This window comes from Thermobia domestica, chromosome 2 (assembly GCF_964235325.1).
Source record: "Thermobia domestica chromosome 2, izTheDome1.hap1.1, whole genome shotgun sequence".
Classification (NCBI taxonomy): domain Eukaryota; kingdom Metazoa; phylum Arthropoda; class Insecta; order Zygentoma; family Lepismatidae; genus Thermobia; species Thermobia domestica.
Window position 1 is genome coordinate 278,483,309 of NC_137455.1, and position 25,358 is coordinate 278,508,666.

The window sequence follows — 25,358 nt, forward strand, 5'->3', positions numbered from 1 at the left end:
CTACCAAGCCTTTGATAGGGAATCTTGTGAATAAATTATCAATTAAAGCCTGATAAACTGATGATTTCTTATTTGTTTATAAATTTAATTTTTGTAATTACACATGAAGGTTTGATACCATTACCAAGTTCCCTCCCCCGTCTAGAAAGCGAAAGGGAACGAGGTTCCTGGAAAGTGTTCAGAGTTGAATGGGAATTTCCCTCCTTCTTCAACTTCAATTACCACACTGCTGTTTGCCATGTGCCAAATTACGATGATTTCAATTAAATTATCATAGTATAATTATTTCCTTGTTGAATTATCAATACTTTTCAGTGGAAAAAAGGATGAAATTTCAACGTTCCAAATCAAAGTAAGTAGACCAGCGTAAAGGGAGAAAAAGTGTAAAATTTTCCATACAATTACGCGTACAATCCAAACTTAAAATATCCATGTAATTAAGCTTACAGTACAAATTTTATGCCCATTTTTCTCACAACTTTATGGGTTGATTGCCCTGTGCTGTAAGCGCTCCAAATAATAAACATAAGCTTCAGCAATTATTATAGCAGAAAGCAATGGATATATGAAGCCAAGCACTGTATTTTTTGTTTCTAATGTTTTTCTTAAATAACATCGATCGTTTTCGATCATTTTTACAAACCAACTCACTACCAATTTTTCCATATATAGAAAGTGCCCCCCCCCCTTCATATAAAGGAGAATTTAAAAAAATGCTAGGACACACACTGTTTATTTTCAATAAAGAGTTAATACACTGAATTTCATCTCCTTAAGTTTAACGGCTTGCGAGATATTTTTTTTTTTTCGCAAAAATTCGGATCCTCACTACCTCCTTAGGATATTATTCCTTATAATAAAAGCAATATAACATCCCAATTTGGATTGAGGCCTAACTATATACCAAAAGTAATTTCATTTGACTTTGCAATTTGATCGTGATGATCAGGCACACATAGTTACATTCAATTTTTTTTATATAATAATTTATATATTACAGCGATTCAAAAATGTGTTTTTTTCCAGTAGTTACCTCTAAAAACTCACAAGTCTCGAAAGCCAAGTAGTAGTGTAAGTCCTATTGCTATTATTACAATTAAAAATATAAATATTCAAAAGTGCCTGAAGTTCTTTTTTCACTTAGTTAGATATACTCACCTCAGGTAAGTAGACAGAAACAAGTGGAAAAGAAAGGGAAATGAAGGTCTTGAAAGTAAAACGGAGACAAATTTACTAGTCCTCAAAAGATACTGTCTACAATGCAGTGAGCAGAGAGGGTCGGTAGATCATACTGAGTCGGTGGGTCACGGTGGGTGGTGGGTCGCAGTGAGTCATGGTGGGTGGTGGGTCACGGTGGGTGGTGGGTCGCAATGAGTCATGGTGGGTGGTGGATCACAGTGGGTCACGGTGGGTGGTGGGTCGCAGTGGGTCACGGTGGGTGGTGGGTTGCAGTGGGTCACGGTGGGTGGTGGGTCACAGTGGGTCATGGTGGGTGGTGGGTCGCAGTGGGTCACGGTGGGTGGTGGGTCACAGTGGGTCACATGCTATTGACCCGAGACCCACTGACCCACCCAGAAAACTTGACCCACCGACCCACTGACCCACTCCATCTCTGGTGACGAGGCGTGGTTCCACCTGTCTGGGTACGTAAATTCCCAAAACAACCGGTATTGGTCGACAGAAAATCCACACGCAATCCACCAGGTACCCTTGCATGATGAGAAGATTGGTGTTTGGTGTGCCATTTCCGCCACACGCGTTATTGGGCCCATATTCTTTGAGACGACAGTGAACAGTGACGTGTATATGGGAATCCTGGAGGAGTTTTATACACACTTGACCGAACAGGAGCGTCAGTTATGTTACTTTCAGCAGGACGGTGCAACATGCCACACATCAGCTGCATCATTGTCCCTTGTGCATGAGATTTTTACACCAGAGAGGATAATCAGCAAAGGCTTGTGGCCTCCTCGGTCACCAGACTTGTCCACGTGGGACTTTTACTTATGGGGACTGTTAAAGGGAAGAGTATACGAAACAAATCCACACACAATTGAAGAACTCAAGACCAGGATCCAGGATGTCACCAATAGCATTACAACACAAGAACTGACAAGGGTATATATGAATCTCCTCAATCGTGCTCACATGTGTGTTGAAGTGGGCGGAGGACACTTTCAGCACCTGCTGTGAAGGCTGCTATGAAGGGAGTAGTCATATTCAATACATTACATTTCATTTATGTGTTGTAGTTAATCATATTCAATACATTACATTTCATTTTATGTGTTCACTTTACGGGCCGGTTTTACGTGCCGCACCCTGTATATGTGGCCTTTTTCTTTCTTTCGTTTGTTTAGAATTTGACGTGAATTCAAATACACAAATATTTCACACCCACACCGAATGGCCAAAGCTCAGCGGTAGAACATCGACTTCAGATTCGGAAAATGGTGTGGGTCGATCTCTCGTGGATAAATATTTCGACTGAGAAGTTTACCAAGGTTTTTCCTCGGTGTTACTAGGGAAATTTTTATAGTCCCGTTGACTCATTTCCCTCATTTCTATCCTCTGAGTCTTGAAAGCCTTAAAAGAAATTCAAATGTAGTTGAAATAACTTAACGCTACTATCCTGTAGTCGATGCTAAATTAATATTTAAGTTTCGAGATTAGATTTGAAGGAGGGGCATTAATTAGTATATTTTCTTGAAAATTTGTCACCACTGATTTACTATTCTGCATAATTCCTACAATGTAATTTTCTCAGAAATACTTAGTGCTTAATTTTCTCAGAAATGCATATTTTGACAAAGAACAAATAAAAATCTATAGTAAAAATGGGTATTCTTTGACTGAACTTATTGAATGGATTATCTGTGGACCAGTCCCACAAACTCCTGATATATCTCTGATTACTAAACATCAGATAACTTGATGATACAACCTGGTCACGGGAGTAATTACCACTTTTACATAAAATAGCATTACTGCCGCGACCAAGTTGTATCATCTCGGTATCTTACCTGATGGTTAGTCATAGGCGTCTCTGGCGGGGGGACGGACGGGGGGCGTCCCCCCAAATATTTTGAAGTACAAAATATTCAATATTTCATTCTAATTTAATTTATTTACTAACGACAGAATAACAAATAAATAAATAAATAATATTTTAATAATTATATTTATTTGGAATATATTATTCAGGCTGTGGAACGATTATATCAGAGTTCTTGATATACCTTAGGGGATCCGTGAAGGTAAGCAGAAAGGTAACAAATGGAATCGAAGATAATAAATAGGTTTGGCTAGGTAGCACCATTTTAATCACTTTCTTCGATGCCCCCCCCCCCCCAAATTTTACATGCCAGAGACGCCAGTGTGGTTAGTAATCAGGAGATTGTAGCACTGGCTCTGTGATAAACTTCGGAATTTCTCTAGTAGTGGCACTTTTGGGATTAAGCTAGTTAAAACCGTTTAAAATAAAATACTTCTGAACGATTTATTTATAAAGGATCATCGATTTTTGTTAGCCTCAGTTCCCCACGCTTTAGTTAGTAGTATAGATCCACCAAGCCCTGACTTCGTTTTCCTTGGAGATCGCTAGTATCGCTTAACATGGCAGCAGAAGATTTCTACAGAGGTGCAAATAGTCAAGAGCGTTAGGATACTAGACGTACTAGAGACACGACCAGAAGCAGTAAGTACGCCAGAAATTTTTACTTGGAGGGTGTTCAAAATAAAAGGGGGGGTGTTCTCAGAAGAGTGATATACATTTTTAAACAAACTCAAAGAAAACAGTACCGGTATATTTTGTTGTGCAACTATTGCAATACTACTATTACTACTACTACTAATAATAATAATAATATCAGCTCTTCACAGTGGTAGATCAATAAAGGAAGTTCACACATTTGAGCATTTATTATTATTAAAGTAAGTAGTACAGTGAAACCTCTCAAAACGGACATCGGTGGAACACGATTATTTGTCCGTAAATGAGAGGTGTCCCTAAAACGAAGGGTTCTCTCTCATAACATCACACCACAAATATTTATGGCATAGAAGAATAAAAAAAGTTTGTCCTCTTATGGAGGTGCCACCACTATTTCACCCAGTAATTACATATGAATTGATTATATACAAATTATTGTAATCATTTTGCAAAATTCTGCCATTATTTCAATTTATTCACCCCCAGCAAGTTTTAGTGGGTGATTTTTTTTCAAATATTAATTGGGAAAAAATTCCCTCGTCCCATGCTGAAATCACATTCGTTTAGTAATTAATACTGTACATAGTTGCAAGTTCATTATTTTAATGTTCTAACCCTGTTGTTACGTTAATGGTTGTAATATTATTTGATCTCTTAATCTCCGTTCTTGCCCTTTCCTGGTTCTGAATATATTTCATAAGAAAATTATTCATTGATTTGTTTTCCAGAAATCCAGTTTTTCAATTTACAAATATTTTGTATTTCTCTGTTTTGTCTTTTTCTTAATATAGCCTAATTTTAATAGTCCGCTCAATGAATTTATGTGAATAAAAATATACTTTACAAAAAATTAAGCTAGCAACAAATACGTTCCTGCATAACACTAAACTCGCTCTAAAATATACAGATAGTGATCAGAAAAATGGAAACACCTGTAGTTGGCAACACGTCAGATGCATGGGTTGGCAGTGGTGTCGTGGCGCCCGCAGCACCGGACCGCTGGTGGTGGTGTGTTAGGTCGGTCTCCATACTACGTCAGGCGCAGTGGAGCAGCAGTGTCCAGTGGCTGCAGCAGACGGAGGTAGTGTAAAATGGGAGACCTCTCAGATTTTCAAAGAGAGCAAATTGTTGGTGCGCGGTTATGTGGAGTGAGTGTGACGGCAGTGGCTACTGTGTTGGGTGTGTCGCGTGGGACAGTGTCGAAGGTGATGACGGCCTACACAACACACGGGAAAACCACATCGGGGAAGCGGAACAGTGGGCGGAAGAAAATCATGAGTGACAGGTCACGCCGGGTATTAAAGCGCATTGTCACGCAGAACCGTCGTGCCATTGCGGAGCAAGTGACAGAGGAACTCAATCAGCACCTCCCACACCCTGTTTCGACAATCACAGTCCGCCGCGAATTACATGACATGAACTTACGGGGTCGTGTTGCACGGGCCAAACCGCTCATCAGGGACCATAACGCTTTCGCACGCCGCAAATGGTGCCGCGACCATGCAACTTGGACCGTTGAGGATTGAAAACGTGTGATATAGTCGGATGAGTCATCCTTCACCCTACTCCTAACCACGGGCCGTGTTTATGTTTGGAGAACGCCCAAAGAAGCTTATGATCTGCAGTGTTTCCGCCCAACTGTGAAATATGGCGACGGCTCGGTGATGCTGTGGGCCGCCATATCATGGTTTTCATTGGGTCCTGTGGTCACACTTAGCGTACGAATCACTGCCAACGATTATGTCGCAATTTTAGGAGATCACTTGCATCCCATGGTCCGGATGTTGTTCCCGGACAATGACGCCATCTTCCAGGATGATATTTCACCCATTCACACAGCTGGCGTTGTTGCAGCGTGGTTTGAGGAACATCGGGATGAAGTTCAACACCTCCCCTGGCCCGCCCAATCCCCAGATCTCAACATAATTGAACATCTGTGGTCCGTCTTGGAAACACGACTCCGGCGAGGATTTCCACCTCCATCCTCTCTCACAGAACTGACCGATGCCCTGCACGAGGAATAATGTAAAATTCCACTTGCTACCATTCACGACCTCTATGCCTTCATCCCACGTCGCATCAAGGCTGTTCTGAAGGCGAAAGGTGGCCCGACACCATATTAATCTGGTAAGTTGCAATTTCGTTCAGGTGTTTCCATTTTTCTGATAACCATCTGTATATAATTCTTACTTCGATCGATCTCTTCATTTCTAAAAACATTTTGGCTACACCCTTCTAACTTCCGTCCGTTGATACACCACTTGTAGAGTAGCACTTACCAACTGAATCTGGTATAGGCTTATTACTATATTGTCACATTTTTCCTTATTGAGGAGGAGGTAGGTGAATGACCGATCAAGACGTTGCCAATTTCAGTCATCTGCATCTGTCCATCAATCTCTTTTCTCGGAAACAACCGCGGAGCCCAGGAGGATAGGTATGAGCGGGTTTGTTTTGTCAATTGTTTTGATCGAAACACCGCCCGAAACAATGAGGTCATGTGGTTCTCACAGCCGTACATGAGATCGAGGTCGCTTCGTATTTTGAAGTGAAATAAATAAGAATGTTGCCTTCTTTCCTAAACACTAAACCATTTTTAACTTGATGTAGTAAATAACCTCTATGATACTGGTTGATACAATTGGATTTGGGGGAGTATTCCTTTTCCATCCAGGGGTGTTGTAAAGAAATTTGAGGGGGTGTTGGGGGGGGGGTAGATTACTCCCTGACCAGAAGGTAATCGAGAAGGAGAACCAGTATCAGTAGCAAAGAGTAGGTGTTGGTAGTATTTAGAATCTTAATTTTCTCGAACGATTGGGATACGAACAACAGAGAATGACAGAAATAATAAAAAATTCTTCTCTCTTCTTTTACTGTATATTTAACAAGACGGCTCTATATTATTTGATAATAATAATACCAAATTATTTAATGGATGCTATGCATTTGTTTTATGTTGCCATAATCAATGGAAATTAACTACTTAGTGTACGAAGATTTCCTTCGTCCAACACAAGTGTAATGTTCTACCGCAGTGCATGCTATTTGTAAGTAAGCATATCTTATTTTAGTATGGCTTTCAACATCGAAGCGAATGAGAATGTCGACCAAGGATGTTATAAATAGAGGATCTGCCCATACAACAAAATCGTGAAGCCATACGTCACAGCTTCGCCACACCTGCTCTGCCCACTCCGCACCACTAAGATCGCAATGTTTCGAGCCAACAATCATGGCAGAAACGAGAGTAGCCAATCAGATGTTCCGGCTCAGACGATGCTCGGTTGTTTTTTGGCTTCACTGAGTTCATATGATGAAGATATGTATGGGCAGATCCTCTATTTTATAACATCCTTGATGTCGACTGATTTTGCTTTTTTTTTTTTTTTTGTTCTTTGTCGAAAACAAAGAAGATAAACAGATAGAGGGCAGGGATTAAAAGGAACGTTCAGATGGTGAGGTCAATGCATGCACATTACAGATTTCGACGAATTAGATCTTGCTGTACTACAAATAAAAACGAACCTGGAGCATTTCACTCGGAACGCAAACTATTGCAATATACGGTATTCTGCAGTTGGTAACTGTTATTGAGAGATGTTTCGGTAGTAGTTTCATTTGTGGCCACTATCAACTCACCGTATGTCGACCTATAGCAGTATCACTTTCTGTGTGGGTCACTAGGTGGGCCAAGAATTTGAGCAAGGGGGCCTGGCCCCTCAGGCCCTCCCTTGGCTCCGTCACTGGCTTGAATATGCGTAACTTTGTACTGGTGTGGTTTAATTTTAATATTTCATAAGTTTGTAGCCAATTGTATGTAGTTATTAAGTTTCGCATGAATGTGTGTAATGTACTGGTTTTGTTTTATTTTCATATTTCATAAGTTTGTAACCAATTTCTTATAGTCAGTTCCCTCTTCTATGTAAACAGGTTTTCACCCCTCTGCGCACGTCGCCTCAGGGAGCCTGCGGATTAGCACGATAATAAATAAAGATAAAAATGCCGTGCCGATGTGCACGAAAATCGTACTGTGCGGATGTGCACGCGTGCCGATGTGCACCACACCGATAGTACATCTAAAAAGAAGCAAAAAATCCTAGTGAACATGGGGGAAATTCCGTTCCGTTTAGGAGTGACAGAGTGTCGAAAGCGTGGGAACATGAACTTCAGAGGTCAACAGCTTAAAAACAATACATCTTAGAGAATGCGGTTGAAAATGTCACTTAGAAAGTCATACCTACTCTATTGAAAAATGGGGTCGCTGTGGCTCAGTGGTAGAGCGTTCACCTCTGGTGCATGGGGTCCCGGGTTCAAACCCTGCTCCCGCCAAGTGAGCTTTATGGTGAACAAACACCGTGTGCGTGGGTTTTCTCGGGATTTTCCCGTTTCTTCCCACTTTCTTCATTCCACCATTTCATTCATTTCTCATAATCACCGTCTCCTATAGCCTAACTGCCATAACCATGGGACGTAAAACTCAAATATTTCATTTCATTTTTCTAATGAAAAATGCATGTTTGAAAACGCAGCTGTGTGTGGGCACGGGATTAAAAACTTCTTTCCTTTACAGTATGCCCGGGAATCCCTCCGTTCCTTTGGGGAATAATGTTTCAGAACAGCACCGACAATGTTTGGGAAGTAATTCGTGACACTAAGACAAGACAAAAACTATAGACTAACCTGGGTGCACAAATGCTTCCTTTCGGAGTTAAAGGATGCCGAAAACATGAAAAAATGAACTTTAAAAGTCCATAGCTTGAAAACTATAGGACCTACCGTAGTCGGGTCAAGACTTCACTTAGGAACTAGTAGTGCTCTATCAAAATATCCAAGTTTCATAATCCTGCTGTACTTCCACAAGTTTTATAGATGTAATTGGTAAGTACTTCAAAGTGTATGCCTGTAGCCAAACTTCCTCTATAAAAGTTGTTATGTGAGTGCCTTAAGATTCTGAAACATGTATTTTTGGATAGCGCACATAATAGTTCGTAAGTGAAGTAGTGACTCGAATATGTAGACCCCATAGTTTTGAAGTTATGGACCTTCAAAGTTCATTTTTTCATGTTTTCTGCAGCCTATAACTCCTAAAGAAAACATTTGTGCACCCAGGTTGGTCTATTTATTTATTTGTTTGTTTGTTTGTTTTTTGTTTAATCTGGGTGTCAGGAATCACCTTCCAAACGTCGGTGTTGTTTTGAAACACTCTGTATATAAGAAATAAATAAAATGAAATGAAATCTGTGAGTTTTACGTCCCATTGTTATATCGGCTAGGCCAAAGGAAATGGTGATGATGAGAAATGAATGAAATGGTGAAATGAAGAAAGCGGGAGGAAATGGGAGAACCCCGAGGAAACCCGCGCACAGTGTGTTTGTCCAACACAAAATTCTCTTGAAACGAGCTGGGATCGAACCAGGAACCCCATGCACCAGAGTTTAACGCTCTGCCACTGGGCCACTGCGCCCTCTATATAAGGGAGTGATAGTAGATGAATAGGTAGATAGATATGATTTTCTCAGGAAACAAATTATACAAGTTAGATTTTATTTATTTATTTTTTTTTAACGGGTTAACACAACAAACTGGATAGCGACATATACAGCATCTTGCACTGCGAATACATTGCAAACGAATTGTCCAAGATAGATGATTGTCAAAAAAGTAGTTTATTGGGAAGACTTTTATCCAGCAATGGATCGGTAATTGACGATAATGGTAGGTACGCGTTTAAAATATATTTTAACCCTCACCACAGGCCTATAGCCCCAGTCATTCTTGATACATTAGGAATAAACGCTTTCTGAGAGATCATATGTTTAATCTTATAGCTATAACAATTTCAGAAACCAAAGATAAAATAAATTTACCGTTCCCCCACCCCGCCAGTAATCTTCTGATACTGTATGTACAGAGCAAAGCAAGTTTTTTTAAATAATTATTTGTTTCTGGCTGTGAAAAAATTGTATCCACCAAGCTCTCCGTTTCAGCTGCCTGCCTTTGTGTGTGTGTGTGTGTGTGTGTGAGAGAGAGAGAGAGAGAGAGAGAGAGAGTTTGACTATAAGAAACGGTTCTGCGAACTCGAAATATTTTGACCGGCTAAATAGCACCACTGGTCGTTTGTATGTAACAGCCATTCCAGTGATACCTTCTGCTTTTTCAGCACTCCAGTCTTTAATCGCCTGGAATTCCAGGAAGCGACCACGGGAATTTGAGGACTTTAAATATATTCTTCAAGACATCGAGTAGAACAAATCTTCCAATTTTCAGCTTTAGACTATTTTTCGCAAGGTTCAAACTTAAAATGACTGGGCTTCCATTTTTTTTTTTTTTTAATTTGAGCTTTCACTAAAATAAAACAAAACTATGAGGTGCTTAGTGAAGTGTCTTAAGTAGCATTCCAATATCCTCATTATCAGTGATCATCACAGAGAATCCTAAGCATCCACCTGCAATGAAATCGAATGATACGAACTATAAAAGCAGAAATGAAACAAAATCGATATGTATAAAATGGTACACTAAGCTCACGTTCGTTTCTAGTATATAGCCTACTGGTATTTATTGGTTATTAGAAACGTGTCAATGTATTAAATAGTTTTATCAATAGATAAGGTACATTTTGAGATAAAAATCGGGATGATTCATAATATTGAAATCATGCTTACGTTAAACATGACATTATGAATTTATTTACAGTATATGAATCAATTTCTTCTATTCATTTGTTCAAATGACCGTTTTATCAGTTTATCACTTGAGCAAATTTAGGGAAGGAGAAAAAGTACCTACACAAACTTGTGTATGATCTCCTCTTGTCTTCTCCAGGAACATCCCAGTGAGTCATTGTCGTCTGATATAATAAGACAAACTCACGATTCGAAGGAACCTCTACTTTCTTTACTTTTATCGCATATTACAATAAACAGACGATGACTAAAATAGAAAATACTTTCTAATTATTAGAATTAGTATCTATAATATAACATTTTAGTTTTTCTTTATATGAAATGTTTTGACATTTGACATTTTTACACAAGACAAGGTGAATAGTCAGTTGCAAATTGCGTTGCATTAAGTTTAGTCAATTGTTTTGATACGTCAAGGGCATGCGCAATGTTAGGGGCGTAAGAAGTGGAAGCCATATTGGGAAGTTAATGCGAAGGAAAGCCTTAAACTGGTTCGCGTTATTGAAAAATATCGAAAGCATCCGACCTCGTATTACCCCCATAATATTGTGTTGTAATCAGAAATATTACAATAGATTTTTCAATCACGATTGATTTTAATTTTTTTCTAGTGTTCATAGTCCAAAACAATTTTTTTTCAAGGAGCCCTATCCTGGGTGTAAATTCCAGGCACTGAAAAGGAAATGGGTACCCGGGATGATGAATATGACTATTTATTCAAAGGTAAGAACAAAAATACTTTTATTGATAATTTTATCGTAGTATTCGAGTATGCAATTTACCATGAATAAGTTATTGGGTCAATCATTTTGTACTGATGGTAATTCACAAGAGTTTAAACTAGATTTGGAAGTTCTAAATTATTGCATATAAATTGTCACTCTAATAATAGAAGAAAGACGTAAGGTTATGACTATATAAAACTTATATAGTTCGGTACGGGTTTAATCAAGTGCTTAGGAATAATGAATAAATTTTTCAGGTTTGTAAGCTAACGAAAATTATCGATACTTAAGACAGTTACATATTTCAGATACGAACGATCTCTAAAATTAAGTTACGTCAAATTTGGCAGTTTTCGTACATCGTACAGTTTGTTTTTTTTTTTTTAAAGAAAAAAAGAAAAATCACATGTATTGTTGAACCGATGTAAGAAAAAGAATGTTCGATGTGACCTTGCATAGTGACGGCATATATTTGTTCGAAATTGTACTGAAGTGCGGTTAGGAATGTGTTTGTACTATACAATGTGGCTACTATTTCACTGATCGGCTTTTTAGCATGTCATTGAGGAATTCGTCTTTCGATGCCGAGGCATTGCTATGCCTTTGTACTATAGATTTATGAGAGTTGAATTTATGACCACCATTATGAAAACAGACGATATATAAGATAACGTGTACAATGTAAATTCTTCGAAAGTAGAATTCTTTCAATAAAGTAGGTTTCCTAAATGTGTCATACTCAGCGTGTCAGGTAGGCCAAGTTCATTGTTCATCTTGGGAGTTTTATGTTCTGTATATGATATATTGGTTGATAATCTTCGGGGGTTATGTTTAGGAGAAGGGGTCCAGAAGCACATAAAGACACAAAATATACAGGAGAAATGGATGATGAAGGTACTTAGGCCTAACATAACGTAACCAAATCTAACCTAAAGTACGCAAAATTCTGCCATTTTTTGAAAAATTATGCTGGACTCCTATACTAACATAATGTAACCCAAAGTCACCTAAACTAACCTAACCTACCCTAATGTGAACATAAATTAGCGAAATTCTAACTTTTTTAGAAACAGTTGCTGGAACCCTTTTGCTAAACATTAACTGTCTTCGGAATTTAACTTTTTTAAAAAAAATAACACCAGTATTAGTGACACTTTCAGTGCATTAGGAGACATTAATTTTAGTACTTTAGGCCTGCTTTGTGTTTAGATGTGAAAATTGGTTGTGTTGCTCACCCTGTCGTTCATTATTTTTACAATATTCGTAAACATTTTCTTTACGTCTTTCTGATGTAAAATCGTTAATTTGAACATCGTTAATTAAAATGTGGACCGATGTTTAGTTAGGAGTACGAAAATTTACTGCATTCGGTTATATTTGATTGGATTACATTAAGTTGCGTTAGATTACGTTACGTTAGGCATGCTGTATTATTGTACGAATCCATACTATAAGTAGTAGTAGTAGTACCGGAAGTAGTAGTAGTAGTAGTAGGAAGGGGGTTAGAAGCTTCGCAGGGGTTGGTTGGATTCTGATCTCTACATGAAATGGGCAAATTAAACGCACAAATTTTTCTGTACTTTTTGCAATCCATGGATCCGTATAGTAAAACAAGCCTACCTCTCCGCGAAATAGTCCATCCGCCACCACATTTAGTGCTGCTTACAGCATCATAAACAACCACTTTCTTAACTTTTACTATTCCCCTTACCTGACTTTCATTCGTTCTTTTTCACAAACTTAAATAAATTTTCCATTTGACCCGGTAAATTTCCTAAAATTGGTCCGGCGATACAGACTTAACCCTAAATTAGGATCCATACTATAAGTAGTAGTAGGAATGGGTTAGAACCCCTGCAGGAGTTCGTTGGTTTCTGTTCTCGACATAAATGCGAATCACTTCCTCTTACCTTTACGGTTTGTACAGGTCCCCTACTGCTTTCAAAAAATTGTGTGCGATACTCTCTTGACTACTTGAACACCACTATCAACTCATTTCTCTTGTAAATCATCCTGTTTTTTCCTACTGGCCTCCTAATACTAAACAGTTACCTTATGTTTTTATTTGGTTTCAGAATCAATGATTCCTTCGTGCCCTAAATGATTCCCTGATTAATTCTACACCCTTATTTTCTTGGCGTTTGGTCAAACACTTGCTTCCAAATTAATGTATGCGTGCAAACTGATGTGATCCCTTACTGGTAAAATTACTGATACGGATGACTGTCATAACTACTGTGCAAAGAAACATTGACCAACCTGTGCTAGGTCCCCACCAAGAAACACGAATGTTGTCTAACCCGAGTCAGGGCGGAAGCACAGGAGGAAAGGGGCCATAAGGAGCAGCCGCGTCAGCGACAGAGAGTATGCAGACAAACGGGGATAGTGGGGAAAAAACTAGATATCAAATAAAAACAGCCCACTTGTGTAGGCAGAAGCGCTTGTGATGGCCATGACTTCACACTAGTATCTCTATACTAAATAAACAGAAAATACATGTTCCCTACATTGTGTGGCTACAATTCGCCAATGAAAATTACTATGATACACACAGTCATCTTTCAGGTGTAGTCAACTGATTTCAACAGTAAAATTACCATTTTTATGACTGTATTCTAAATCTGCATCTTTTCCGTTTTCCGAAGCTTGTTTATTTTTTTTCAAAATAGCACATTGTCGTTATTCGAGTTTCCAACTACGGTATGTTTTGGAAGACTTATGTAAAGTTACGTCAGAGACTAAGAAGAGGACAAGAAACTGTTCCCTGATTTAGTTCCACCACCCTAAGAATAGGTTCCATCTCTATCGTTATTACTTTATTCCAACCGAAGGTGGTTTAAAAAATCCTGCCTCAACATTAATTACAAGCAAACACGGTGAAAAGTAGCAAGAAACTGATTTATATATATAAAATATGGATTGAGCGTCCCAAGAAAAAAAGCCACCTCTGCCCATAACCCTCTACTGAATCCGGAAGTGTAGGAGTTTACAACTTCGATTTCACTTGACATTCAGATGGCAAATATATTAATGGATAAGGTGGAACTTTTCTAAAATACGAATTTACTGTAATGGATAAGGTGGAACTTTCCTAAAATACGCATTTACTGTGATAGTGTCCTAAGAATATTCACTCTCTGTTCTAATCAGACTGTTGAAACCGGAAGTTGTAGGTTCTCGCTTCCGGAGATAGCGAGAAATTATTTTTTCATAGCGTCCCCAAATGTAGGTTGCATCTCTCTCTTTGGTAAGTTATACTAAAACGAACTCTGCCATGGGGTGGAATCGGAACTATGGGAGTGCTATAAGAAAATGCCCTCGTAGGTCCGTTCAGACTTATAATTTCTAATTCTCGTTAGAGTACTTGTATTATCAGGTGCTACTGGTTCGAGTGGTAATAAACCGTACTGTTTTTATCACACACTATATAGAAGAGTTACGCCGTACATGAATAATTTTTCGTATTCAACACAGTTTTAAAATAATTGCTGCCTAGTCTCACATTCAATGGGACGAGTGCTTCAAAACTTCGTGTGTAAATACCAAATATCTCTTGAGGAAATGTCAGCAATATCGTAAGGTTTATTCATTGACATCCCACAGTTTCTACAAAGATTGAAAAGTGTCTTGCAAAAATAGTTTTCAGTCAATATGGCGGTACTTATTGCTCCTGAAGAAAATATTAAGCAAGAATTATTTCATGAAGAAAGGATGAATAAACTGAATTATGGGAGGTCGTTCGTTAGTTGGTTGATTTGAAGGTAAGTGACCCTTTTCAGCACCTAGACAATGTGAGAGGTAGACCTGGAGCTTAAAATGGGATCTAAACCATTGAACTCTGCCTCCCATGCATATACGAGGCAGAGTTCAACACAGTTGTGATCAATAATATTTCCACAGCGTATAGAAAGAGATCTTTGTATTTGTATGTGGCAAGAAATGATTTTTACAAAGTTTCGTAATTCCTATGTTTAAAGTAACTTTACCCATTTGAAAAGGAACACTGCGTTCCCCGTTTTTCATTTTCATTTGTTGCTTCGCACACAATCTTAACCCTCCCTATCCTTCAAATGCGAGCCTAAACGACACTACAAACGAAAATTTGCACAAAATGACGATCATGATGGGGACAAATACCCTCTGCTGATGTCCGCATTAAACTTCATCGAAATAATAACGGAGATTTACTTAGTCTAAATATATTTTATAATCCTTCCCTTAATAATGCAGATAGCATCGTACTTCCTTTAATTTTGTCGCCCTGTATGACTTTATTCAAGAATAGTCGCTTTTGTATGTGGTTTTCCAAATCGTGGTGTATACAGTCATCAACACAGAAATTAGTAAAATTCAGGGATAAGTGAATCTTAATTTAACCATGTGGTTTGGTATATATGCTATTCACTGTGTGTGAGAGTTTATGGTCTTAATTTTCTTAATTTATTCGTTAGTAATTACGAATGTGACACAGTAGCGGATATAATTAGTAGAAGCAGTTGTTTATTTCCACACTCCAGTGAATAAGGTACACTCACGTCCAAAATTATTGTCTCGTGTCTATAAATATGTTGTTGTAGGAATATAATTTGATAACGAATTCGCCCGGTATTTTAATAATGTTAGTATGTGTATAATCGGCAAAGACATGTATGTGGAAAAGTTAATGTCAAAAGAGCTGTAAATAAGAACAATAAAACGAAAAGAAAACTTTCTTGTCCATTTTGTAATATTTTGTTTTACTTATTCTAATTTTCGTATTTATAATCCTTTTCCTATGAAATTTACCAGAAATATACATTTCGCGATTATACACATAGTATCAGTATTAAATGTACCCTGCAAAATCATTATCAAATCTTATTCCCACAAGGAAACAATGCGACAATCAGTTTGGATATGAATGTAGATAGTTCATATGAAGTTCATTTTCAATTGCAGAATGTTTTTGATAAAGCCTATATACAACGTAGCATTCGTAGTGAGATCAATTTCTAAGTGGGGAAAAAAAATCCCCGTGATAAATTGTTGTGCGATTGTGAATAAAATCTTTTGAGATTTTATCAATGAAAAACGGAAGTTATGCGTGAAGTGAGTTTTAGGTGACTGGCGCCGGTAAATATGGAGTAGGCAAGTCAAAGCCATGGATGATGAGTTGTTCCTTCCAGAAGATAAGTAGAGGGCTTATATCAGGATTATCAGAACATAAAATGTTATTGTCCACACTATGCAGCATACAGTAGTTTAGAAATACTTAAGTGACGACAAAGAAAGAAATGGAATATACTGGTTCCCCAGGCAAGACTGGATTCGAATAAACGGACGATCATGTGCGCTAGGGAACCAAATTCCTTAAGTAACTTAGAACCCAGGATACCAAATCGTTCGAATTGTCAGTGATGTCATTCATGGTGACAAAATTGCAATTATCTTTTTGTTTCTTCCCACATACCATATAGCTAGCGATTTATAATAGAAGCAGGTAACGGTTCTTGTCATCCTGTCGTACTTAAAAATTCGACTTACACTAAATTCGTTGCTTAAATTGTAGAACTGTGTTGTCGCGGTCTATCATGTATTAAAACAGATCTTATTGGCATAGGTATTGGAACTAATACCCAACTTAATACTTTGTTGGACAGTGCGACACTTTTGTTAGGATTTCAGTATTTAGGTTTCTACACACACACACACACACAGTTGATTGGTTGATATCTAAGTGTTTGTGTTTAAAGTGTATGCTGTCTCTTGGTAATTATATGTATCTCCACTTACAAAAAGTCGTTCTTTAATGTGAAGCTTACACACCCAGTTGTAAAACTTCCTCAAAATTCTCTCATACAGCTGCTAGATTGCAATCGGGAAGAACTTTTGTTCACAGGTGTTCAAAGTACACACTGTGAATCTAAAACAGACACGAAGTGGAGAAAACAAAAGACATTTGTGAAGATTAGAAATCAAAAATATGCGCACAATGAGCAAATATTTTGTTAATCTACTGACATACCTGACACTTCAGAGTACCTATTTCAGATGTGATTGTGGAAGTCTGACTGACTTCTGGTTCAGAAACTTCAAAATTGATCACAGACGTGGACGTACGGTGTTGCTGAACTGAAAAGTAGTAAAAGTTTTAACTGGCACATGCAGAAGTAAGGTTTGTGCGATACTGCTCACAAGTAAATTGGTTCATTATCTTCGTTTGGTTCAGTAATAGATATGTGTCCTGTGTGCTCTCTGATTTTGTCGGGACATTCACAGACAAATGTTCGAAGAAATTATGGCAACTTGGTGCATGGGGTCTCAGTTTCAAGCCCTGCTCCCGCCAAGTGAACTTTGTGATGGACAAACACCGTGTGCGTGGGTTTCCTCCCACTTTCTTCATTCCATCATTTCATTCATTTCTCATAATCACCATCTCCAGAGCCTAGCCGGCGCAAACGTGGGACGTAAAACTCAAAAATTTCATTTCATTTTTTACAATGTGACAAGTCAAGCATATCTTTACTTTCTTGTTCTGATACTGGTTTTCTCGTGCATAGTTTCTGTTGCCTAATGCTACATCGATACATAATGAACGAATTTGCCATTTCCTGATATATCTAGTAAAAAAGGAATCCATGTCTGGATTATGTATTCCCTTAAATTGTGTTTAAAGCTTCGCCTCTCTGGAACTAAAACCACTTAATTTTCATCCAGTTGATATTTTTCCCATCAATAGTATATTTCCACCTTGTAACATGTTCAAGAGAGTCAGTGGACAAGAAATTATCATGTCGCATCACAGTCAGGGTTGACAAAAACCATGGTTTTTATTGAAAAAACAAAAAACTCAGTTTTTTTGGGTTTAAACCAGGTTTTTTTGTTTAAATAATTTACTCTATGTATTTATATTAGATATGAACAGAAATTAGTTTGTTTCGCCTTGGTGTTATTATGCAACAACAAGGTTATGCTGGAAGGGGTCACATAAACTTAAAGCGGAATCCAAGCTGCTTCTCGGCTTCATCCAAGAAAAATTGTCTATTTCGACACGAAACCGGGTCTAATTGGTCACAAATGCGATTGCCGACTCACTCACGAAGGACTCCTGATAAAAATACGTTGTACTGATCTTTACATAGGCCTAGTTGTTAATGTAATTGTCAAGAGTCATTTCAGAAGGACAAAATGATAAACAGTTACACAAGTAAAAACATTATACGATTATATATAAATCGGTAAACTCCCGCCTTAGCCATTGGGAAAATCCTGTTATCACTTCAAGTGTATTTGTATATAAAATTTTAAGGTCAACGTATCATAATCACTACGCTAAAACTGAGGTATTAAATTACAAATTTGGTATGTAGATATCATTCAATAAAATTGAAACAGTCAAATCCAAGTTGATGTTGGAAGCTGCGTAGGCAGTTGATAAATTTTGCCAATTTCTGTCAATATGTTTAAGCAACCTTGGCTGCTTTATAAAACAACAGGCATTCAGGCAAGTAGAAATATATAATTTGGTTTCGTTTCGTATGTTTAGGTTTAACATCCTTATGAAATACCAAGGTTATCACGGAGAAGACTTTCGCTTAAAGGGACACCTCGAATCGCTACTTGGTTTACACTTGAAAGATGGGTTGTGGTTCTACCAAGAATTGAACACGGGACACCTTGATTAAAAGGTGAAAAATACATAAACGTAATGCAGATGGTTTCATATGTGGAGACTCACCATAAAGTTCACACGATTTAAAGCATTTTTCGTTCTTTTCTTTGTTTGGTTTAAACCATTTAAAAAAAAAAGCTGGTTTAAACCAGCCAACCCTGATCACAGTTATTTGGAACGGCTTTCCCAGCAGTTTTTACAATAGCCACCTAATCATCAAAAGAACATATTTCTATCAAGCAAAATTGTATCAGACTGACATACGATAGGCCAGAATTATGATGCCACTTTCTGATGTTCTCTTCCACTTATCGTCTTTTATGCTGTCGTGTTGAGCTGCTAACAGCTTCTTTTAATAAACAGAACACAATATTATATTCCCAGTAATTAAGTTGCTGTTTGAAATTATTAATATGGGTACTTAGCAGTGCAACTCTCAGGACCCGTCTCAAATCACAGGGATTTACTTCTACCTAAAACAAGTTAAAAGTGCATAGGTATAAAGGGCCTTGCACATGACACCACAAACACGATGAACATTTTGTCATAATAGAACATTTCTTTAGCTTTATTAATAGAATTCCTTGCCTCCCCCTCCCCCACTTAGTTCAAAATACATTCGTAACAAAAGTGTCAATACTGGCAAAAGTATGCGATTTTACGTTTCGATATTACAGCTTTAAATGAGCATGGATAAATAATGGTTCTTGGTAGAAACATACGGTATTATATTACAGTGCAGTATGTTAAGAGTTACTGTTTACACCATAATAGTATAATAATACCGTATGTTTCTAGCGAGAATCATTATTTATCCATGCTCATTTAAAGTTATAATATCGAATTATATTGCCGTATATTTTCGCCAGTTCTGGCGTTTTTGTTACTAATCAGTGTTCGTCCATTTAATTGAGAAACAAAATCGCTCCAAATCTGGGTGGGGTGAGTTTACACTTTCGGGAATAGGAACAACTTAACCTATCAACCAACGACTAAGGAAAGGATTCTCTACGGTATTATCCGATTAAGACTATTTAGCTCTCTGATACGTAGCTTAATCTGTGCAGGTGATTGTATAAAGTGGTAACAACAACAATACGAAAAAAATATGAAGAACTCGGGCCAATTTTCTTTCGTCCTACCTTTCTCAAACTTTAGGAGGTGTACATAATATATACTAGAATACATACGTCTTCTTTGAGAGTAAAATATTCCAAAAATCCATTTACTGTAATTTAAGATTGCAATTTGAATTTTAACATTGAAAATCAGTCGCGAATCATATTACGACCTGCAGTCGTAATGTTACAGAACTGTCATACCAGTACTTCATGACTCTTCTACAATATATTACGCTCGTGTAGGCCTCTACCTTTTTTCTAAACGTCTGTTATGAAGTTAATCATGCTGTTAATAGTGCGTGGTTTCCTCGCAAATACGTTTATCTTTGACAACACCCCCAACAGAAAAAGTCAATTTGGATGAGGTCCGGTGATCGTGGTGGCCATTTAATTGGCCCTCGTCGACCTGTCCAACGATTGGGTAATTCATTATCAAACTCGCGCACTGTTACAACATAGTAGGAAGGAACTTCACCTTGCTGTGATTAGAAGTCGTCATTATCGTGTTGTCGCCGTGGAATAGCATGCTGAGATATTACGGGAAAGTTATAACTCACGAGAAGCTCTCCTCTTTAAATTTTTGCTTTTTATAATGCCTGCGCAACTAACATTTCATTGTCGTGAATAGTAATACTGACCACTCAACTACTCTTTTGCGCATTACGGATAGAGACAGTTCCTTCAAATTTATTGAGTAATCTGCAAATCGTTAGTCTACTTGGTGGAAGTGTATCAAATTCTGTAGCCCATTATTTCGAACCTTTTCAGCATTCTCTGTCTAGTATTGTTTGATTATCCACTTCTGTTGCACTGGTCATTGGTTAAATTATCAGCTATGATTGAGGCATTCCATGTGAAATCAACCAAATTATCAGAACAAAATAACCTTGACGTCTCAGAATTGGATGGAACTTGGTATACATGTAGACCCGTGTGAGAGATGATTATGCACCAAATTGTAGCCCTGTGCTCCATGTAATTTCAGGGTACAGGGTGGTAAAAAATGGACAAATTTGAGGTTTTTTGTAGAACCTTGTTATCTTTAATTGGTCATATCTCCCGTGAATATTGAACTAGAGAGACAAATAATATACCATTTTGAAGAGGAAAGAATAGGCTACAAGATGTGTCAGGAAGATTTATTTGAAAATTAAATATTTTCCGGGAAAATTTTGAATCATATCTCAAAGTGCCTATTTGATTTCCTTGAAATTAAGTATCAATGTAGCCCCATATGTCCGTCATAAGTGTACCAAATGTCAACTTGGGCCAAGAATGGGCCTGGAGTCTACAGTGGTTTTCGTATCACCATATCGGTAGAGGGACCTGGGGTGCTAATGTGGCAACTTTCTAGTTTGTCAGTACTAGTGAAGTAAGGTGTAACTGCCTAGCAGTAATGTTTTCCTGGTGCAATCTGTAATTGAAGACTCGCTGTAGGAAAGGATGTAAGTACCAAACACAGAAGTTACTGTAACAATAGAGACAAAAGATAGTAAATTGTGCCCAAGCGTCAAAAAGATAGAAAATACTATTGCTTAGAATTACAACCTAGCATATAACAAAGTATGAAAATCTAAGACGTAAAGGTATGCAAAAAATAAGTGAAACACTTTCAAGGTGGCACTTACATTGTTTTCTACAGCTAGTCTTCAATTCAGTAATCTTGTGAGGAACTTTGGAACATTCTATTATCAATCGTACATTGCATTGACCTAAATATGTGAACATTCTGGAAAGTTCTAGAACAGTCTGAAACCTAGAAAGTTTCAGACATGACACTGTTGCAGTTTATCTGTTCCAGAAAAAATTGGTGCAAATCCTGAAATGTAAGTTTCCCAATGTGTCAAAAATGTACTGCTTCTCTAATGGAGCTGCCTCTCAGTTCAATAACCGGAAAATCTTCATTAACACCTGTACCCACGACTATGGTATGGCATGTGAATGGCATTTTTTTTGCAACGTCACATGTCGAGTTTGTGTGTGATGGTATTGGAGGTGCACTGAAAACAAATGCTGCAAAAACAAGCCTTCAAAGATATACACAAATCAGATCATGACTCATGACTCCAGGCCCCTTTGTACAGCTGGGCCTCGAATGACAGCAAGGATTCTAAAATGGTATATGTGTACTGCACAAAGGGGGAACATGAAGAGGAAGCCACCTTCCTAAGCGACAGTTTTGATGCAGCACGACAGATTCCTGGAACCCGTAAATTTCACTGTGGTTCCTGTGTCTCAAAGAAATGTCGAATGAGGCAATATTCTTCTAAACTGACTTTAAGGACGAGTTAGTAATCGCAGCAGATGCCTCATAAGCTGGCATTACCATTGATAGAATCAGGGGCTTTGTTATTTGCACCTATAGTGGCTTCTGGTAGCTTGCTTGTGTTTTGCAAGCCGACAAGACACATGAAACAGCAAAGTTGTGTTTTCTCAGACCTCATGGACCAGCACCTTCCTTTGTGTATCCAATATACCAGATGTGCTCTAACTGCCTGCTTGTGACATCTCTCTTGTTGATCCCATAACTGCAACTGGCCGTACATACACGCTCAGCAACAAAGAAATGGATAAAGCCAGTCGACTGCTTCAACACCGGCAATTGATCACTTCCAGCAGGTCAGGCTAAATATTTCTTAGACCTTACTTCACCAGTATTGACAAATTGGCAAGTTGCGACATTGGCACACTTACGCCGGACATATGGGACTACCTTGGTATCCAATTTCAAGATCAAATGGGCACTTTCTGAAATATCACTCATCCAAAATTTTCCCAGAAAATATTTGATTTTCAAATAAATCTTCCTGACATATCTTGTAGCCTATTCTTTCCTCTTCAAAATGATATATTATTTTTCTGTGTAGCTCAATATTTACGGAAGGTATGACTAATTGAAGCTAACAAGATTCTACAAAAGACATCAAATTTGTCCAGTTTTTACCACCCTGTACTGCAGGGTTGGCTGGTTTAAACCAAAAAACGAAAAATGTTAGTAAAAGTGTTTGTAAAATCTTGATGAACACACATTTGTGGGCTATCACGTTTCACTCCCGTATTATTCAAATTATATTCAGACCTAAATTCCCCATTCATTACTCAAAAAGGTTATACTACAAATGCAACTTTTTTTTTTTATATATAAGTTTATAAATGTTTGTTTTGTAGTTATTATTATTGTTATGTAATTGCAGTCAAGGAAAAATTCTAAATATTGTTTCGTTTTAATGTTTACTATTGGTAAAATACATCGAAATGCCGTACTTTGTGTATGTGTGGGGGGGAAGGGGTCATGCAGACCCCACGAGAGGCATTTAGTGAAATGAGAAGTATCTTCGGTATCTGTTTATGTATAAATGAGTCTGAGCCAAAGTCGACTCAAATAATTCGTATCTTTATTCACTTTTCTTACTGATATGCAAATTAAGTCGTCGTATTTCTTTAATTTAAGTTGTTGTTAACTAACTTGAATTAAATTAGTTCTTCTGTACTCCGTAGTACTTTGAAATTGCCCATATGTAATTCTGTATAATTGTTTCACTTGTGCAACTGTTTATCTTTTTGTACTTCTGAAATGACTCTTGACAGTTATATTAAGAAGCATGTAAAGATCAGTACAACGTATTTTTATCAGGATTCCTTCGTGAGTGAGTCGGCAAACGTATAGCATTTGTGGCCAATTAGTCCTGGTTCCGAGTTCAAATGGAGGACAATTTGTCTCGGCTGTAACTCGAGAAGCGGTTTTTATTCCGCTTTAAGCTTATGTGACCCCTTCCAGCCTAACCCGGTTGTTGCATACTAACATCAAGGCGAAACAGACTTATTTCTGTCCATATATATGATATGAATATATAGAGCAAATTATTTAAACCAAAAAACCTGGTTTAAACCATAAAAACCGTTTTTTTTTTTTTTGTTTGTTTTTTCAATAAAAACCATGGTTTTTGCCAACCCTGCTGTACTGTGAAACTACAGGGGGTACGGGGCTCAAATTTGGTGCATGATCCTTTCACAAAGGGGCCTACATGTACACTAAGTTTCATTGAAATCTGACACCATGAGGTTTTGGGCTTGGTTGATTTCACGCTGAATGACCCCTAAAAAATAATAAAAGAAATAAAGTGCTTATCTACTTTCTCAGCCTCTTGTATATAGGAAACTTGTGGTTATCATGCTTGCATAAAATGGCTGAAATCACGATATTCCCTTGGCTAATTTCAGCGCTTTGTTAAAATTAACAACCACTAAATTTTTAGGAATCCTAGGGACCTTAATCGGAAGATTATTTTCTTGGCATGATTTCGGTAGTAACCAGTCCTGTTGCGTTCCAGTACCAAACTAAATGAAGAGTTTCGGCTTCACAAAGATTGTTAGAAGTTGTTTAACTTAGTTGTTTTTTTTCTTTCTGTCCTGAAAGAAAACTAGTATCAGCAATAACATTCTATGCCAGTATATTTAAAAATAGTATTAGGCGTTACACTTCACTAAATTATTTTGCTATAAATTTCTAAATGAGTCTACAATATCGATTTTCTTTTTTTCATTGCACAATGAAAATATTGTTTTAACACTTTTTCTTGAAAGTTTTCCATTTTGCCTCTACAGGGTTCATACCAAAACAACCGAGAGCACACTGTTCTCCATTAAGACAAGATGTCTTGATTATTATTATTATTAATTTTTTTTTTTAAAGTCAACCTTTCGAAATCACCCCATCCCCATTGATAAGCGTATCTTTATCATCATCAGATATTGCTTTGAGTTCATACTACCGTCTGCAATCTGCATCATTTCTCAGTTGTACGCTGAAATTTCACTCCAGACAATATTTAGTTGAAATGTTGGACAATTTGTAGTACAGAAACTGAGTTTCCTTTGGTTTTATATGTAACATATTATAGACTTAATCTTGTGCAACTATTCAAGTGACACGTTGACAGTGACACCGACAGTACGGGGTGAATTACGTGAGCGAGCCTCAAGTATCTGGGTGTAAATGTTTAGCTTAATAGAGAGGTATATGTTTACTTCAGAAGACTGATTTACAGGTCAGCGAAAATTATATTACCATAGGAAACTGCAGAAAAGTTGACCCACTGGTGGGTTACGAGACACTCAACGTGTTAAATAACATTTAGAATAGAATAAAGGTTGTACGTCTTTAGATCGTGGGTTTACATTCTTCCAAAGTTTTGTGATCCAGTTCTTCATAATATTGTCCAGACTTGTTTTCTCGAAGCGTAATATGTATAGTATCCTGTGTGTGTCGTAATGTCCATACCTATATTCGAGAGCCTTCTATGTTCTATTCTTGCAGACAGCTCTTTTTCATGATCCGTTGGAAGTTTAGGCGAGACCAATTTAGGATTGTTTAATGATTTAAAGAGTATCTGTCTAAAAATGCCTCGTATTTTCAGATTTCCAAACCATGTGTAAGTGTTGGAAGTTCTACTAAACGATTGT

At 37.6% G+C, this 25,358-nt stretch overlaps 1 protein-coding gene across 2 annotated transcripts in view; it reads left to right on the top strand.

Annotated features, from left to right (window-relative positions):
- Positions 1–10,601: 10,601 nt before the first annotated feature.
- Rab11 (RAS oncogene family member Rab11) overlaps positions 10,602–25,358 on the top strand; it is a 58,468-nt gene continuing 43,711 nt past the window's right edge. Inside the window, exon 1 of one of the 2 annotated variants that reach the window (XM_081748757.1) lies at positions 10,602–11,121. In XM_081748757.1, the coding sequence (XP_081604883.1) occupies positions 11,082–11,121 (40 nt within the window). In that variant the 5' untranslated portion in view covers positions 10,602–11,081. The remainder of the gene's footprint in view (positions 11,122–25,358) is intronic. The other variant, XM_081748756.1, reaches the window with a different exon arrangement.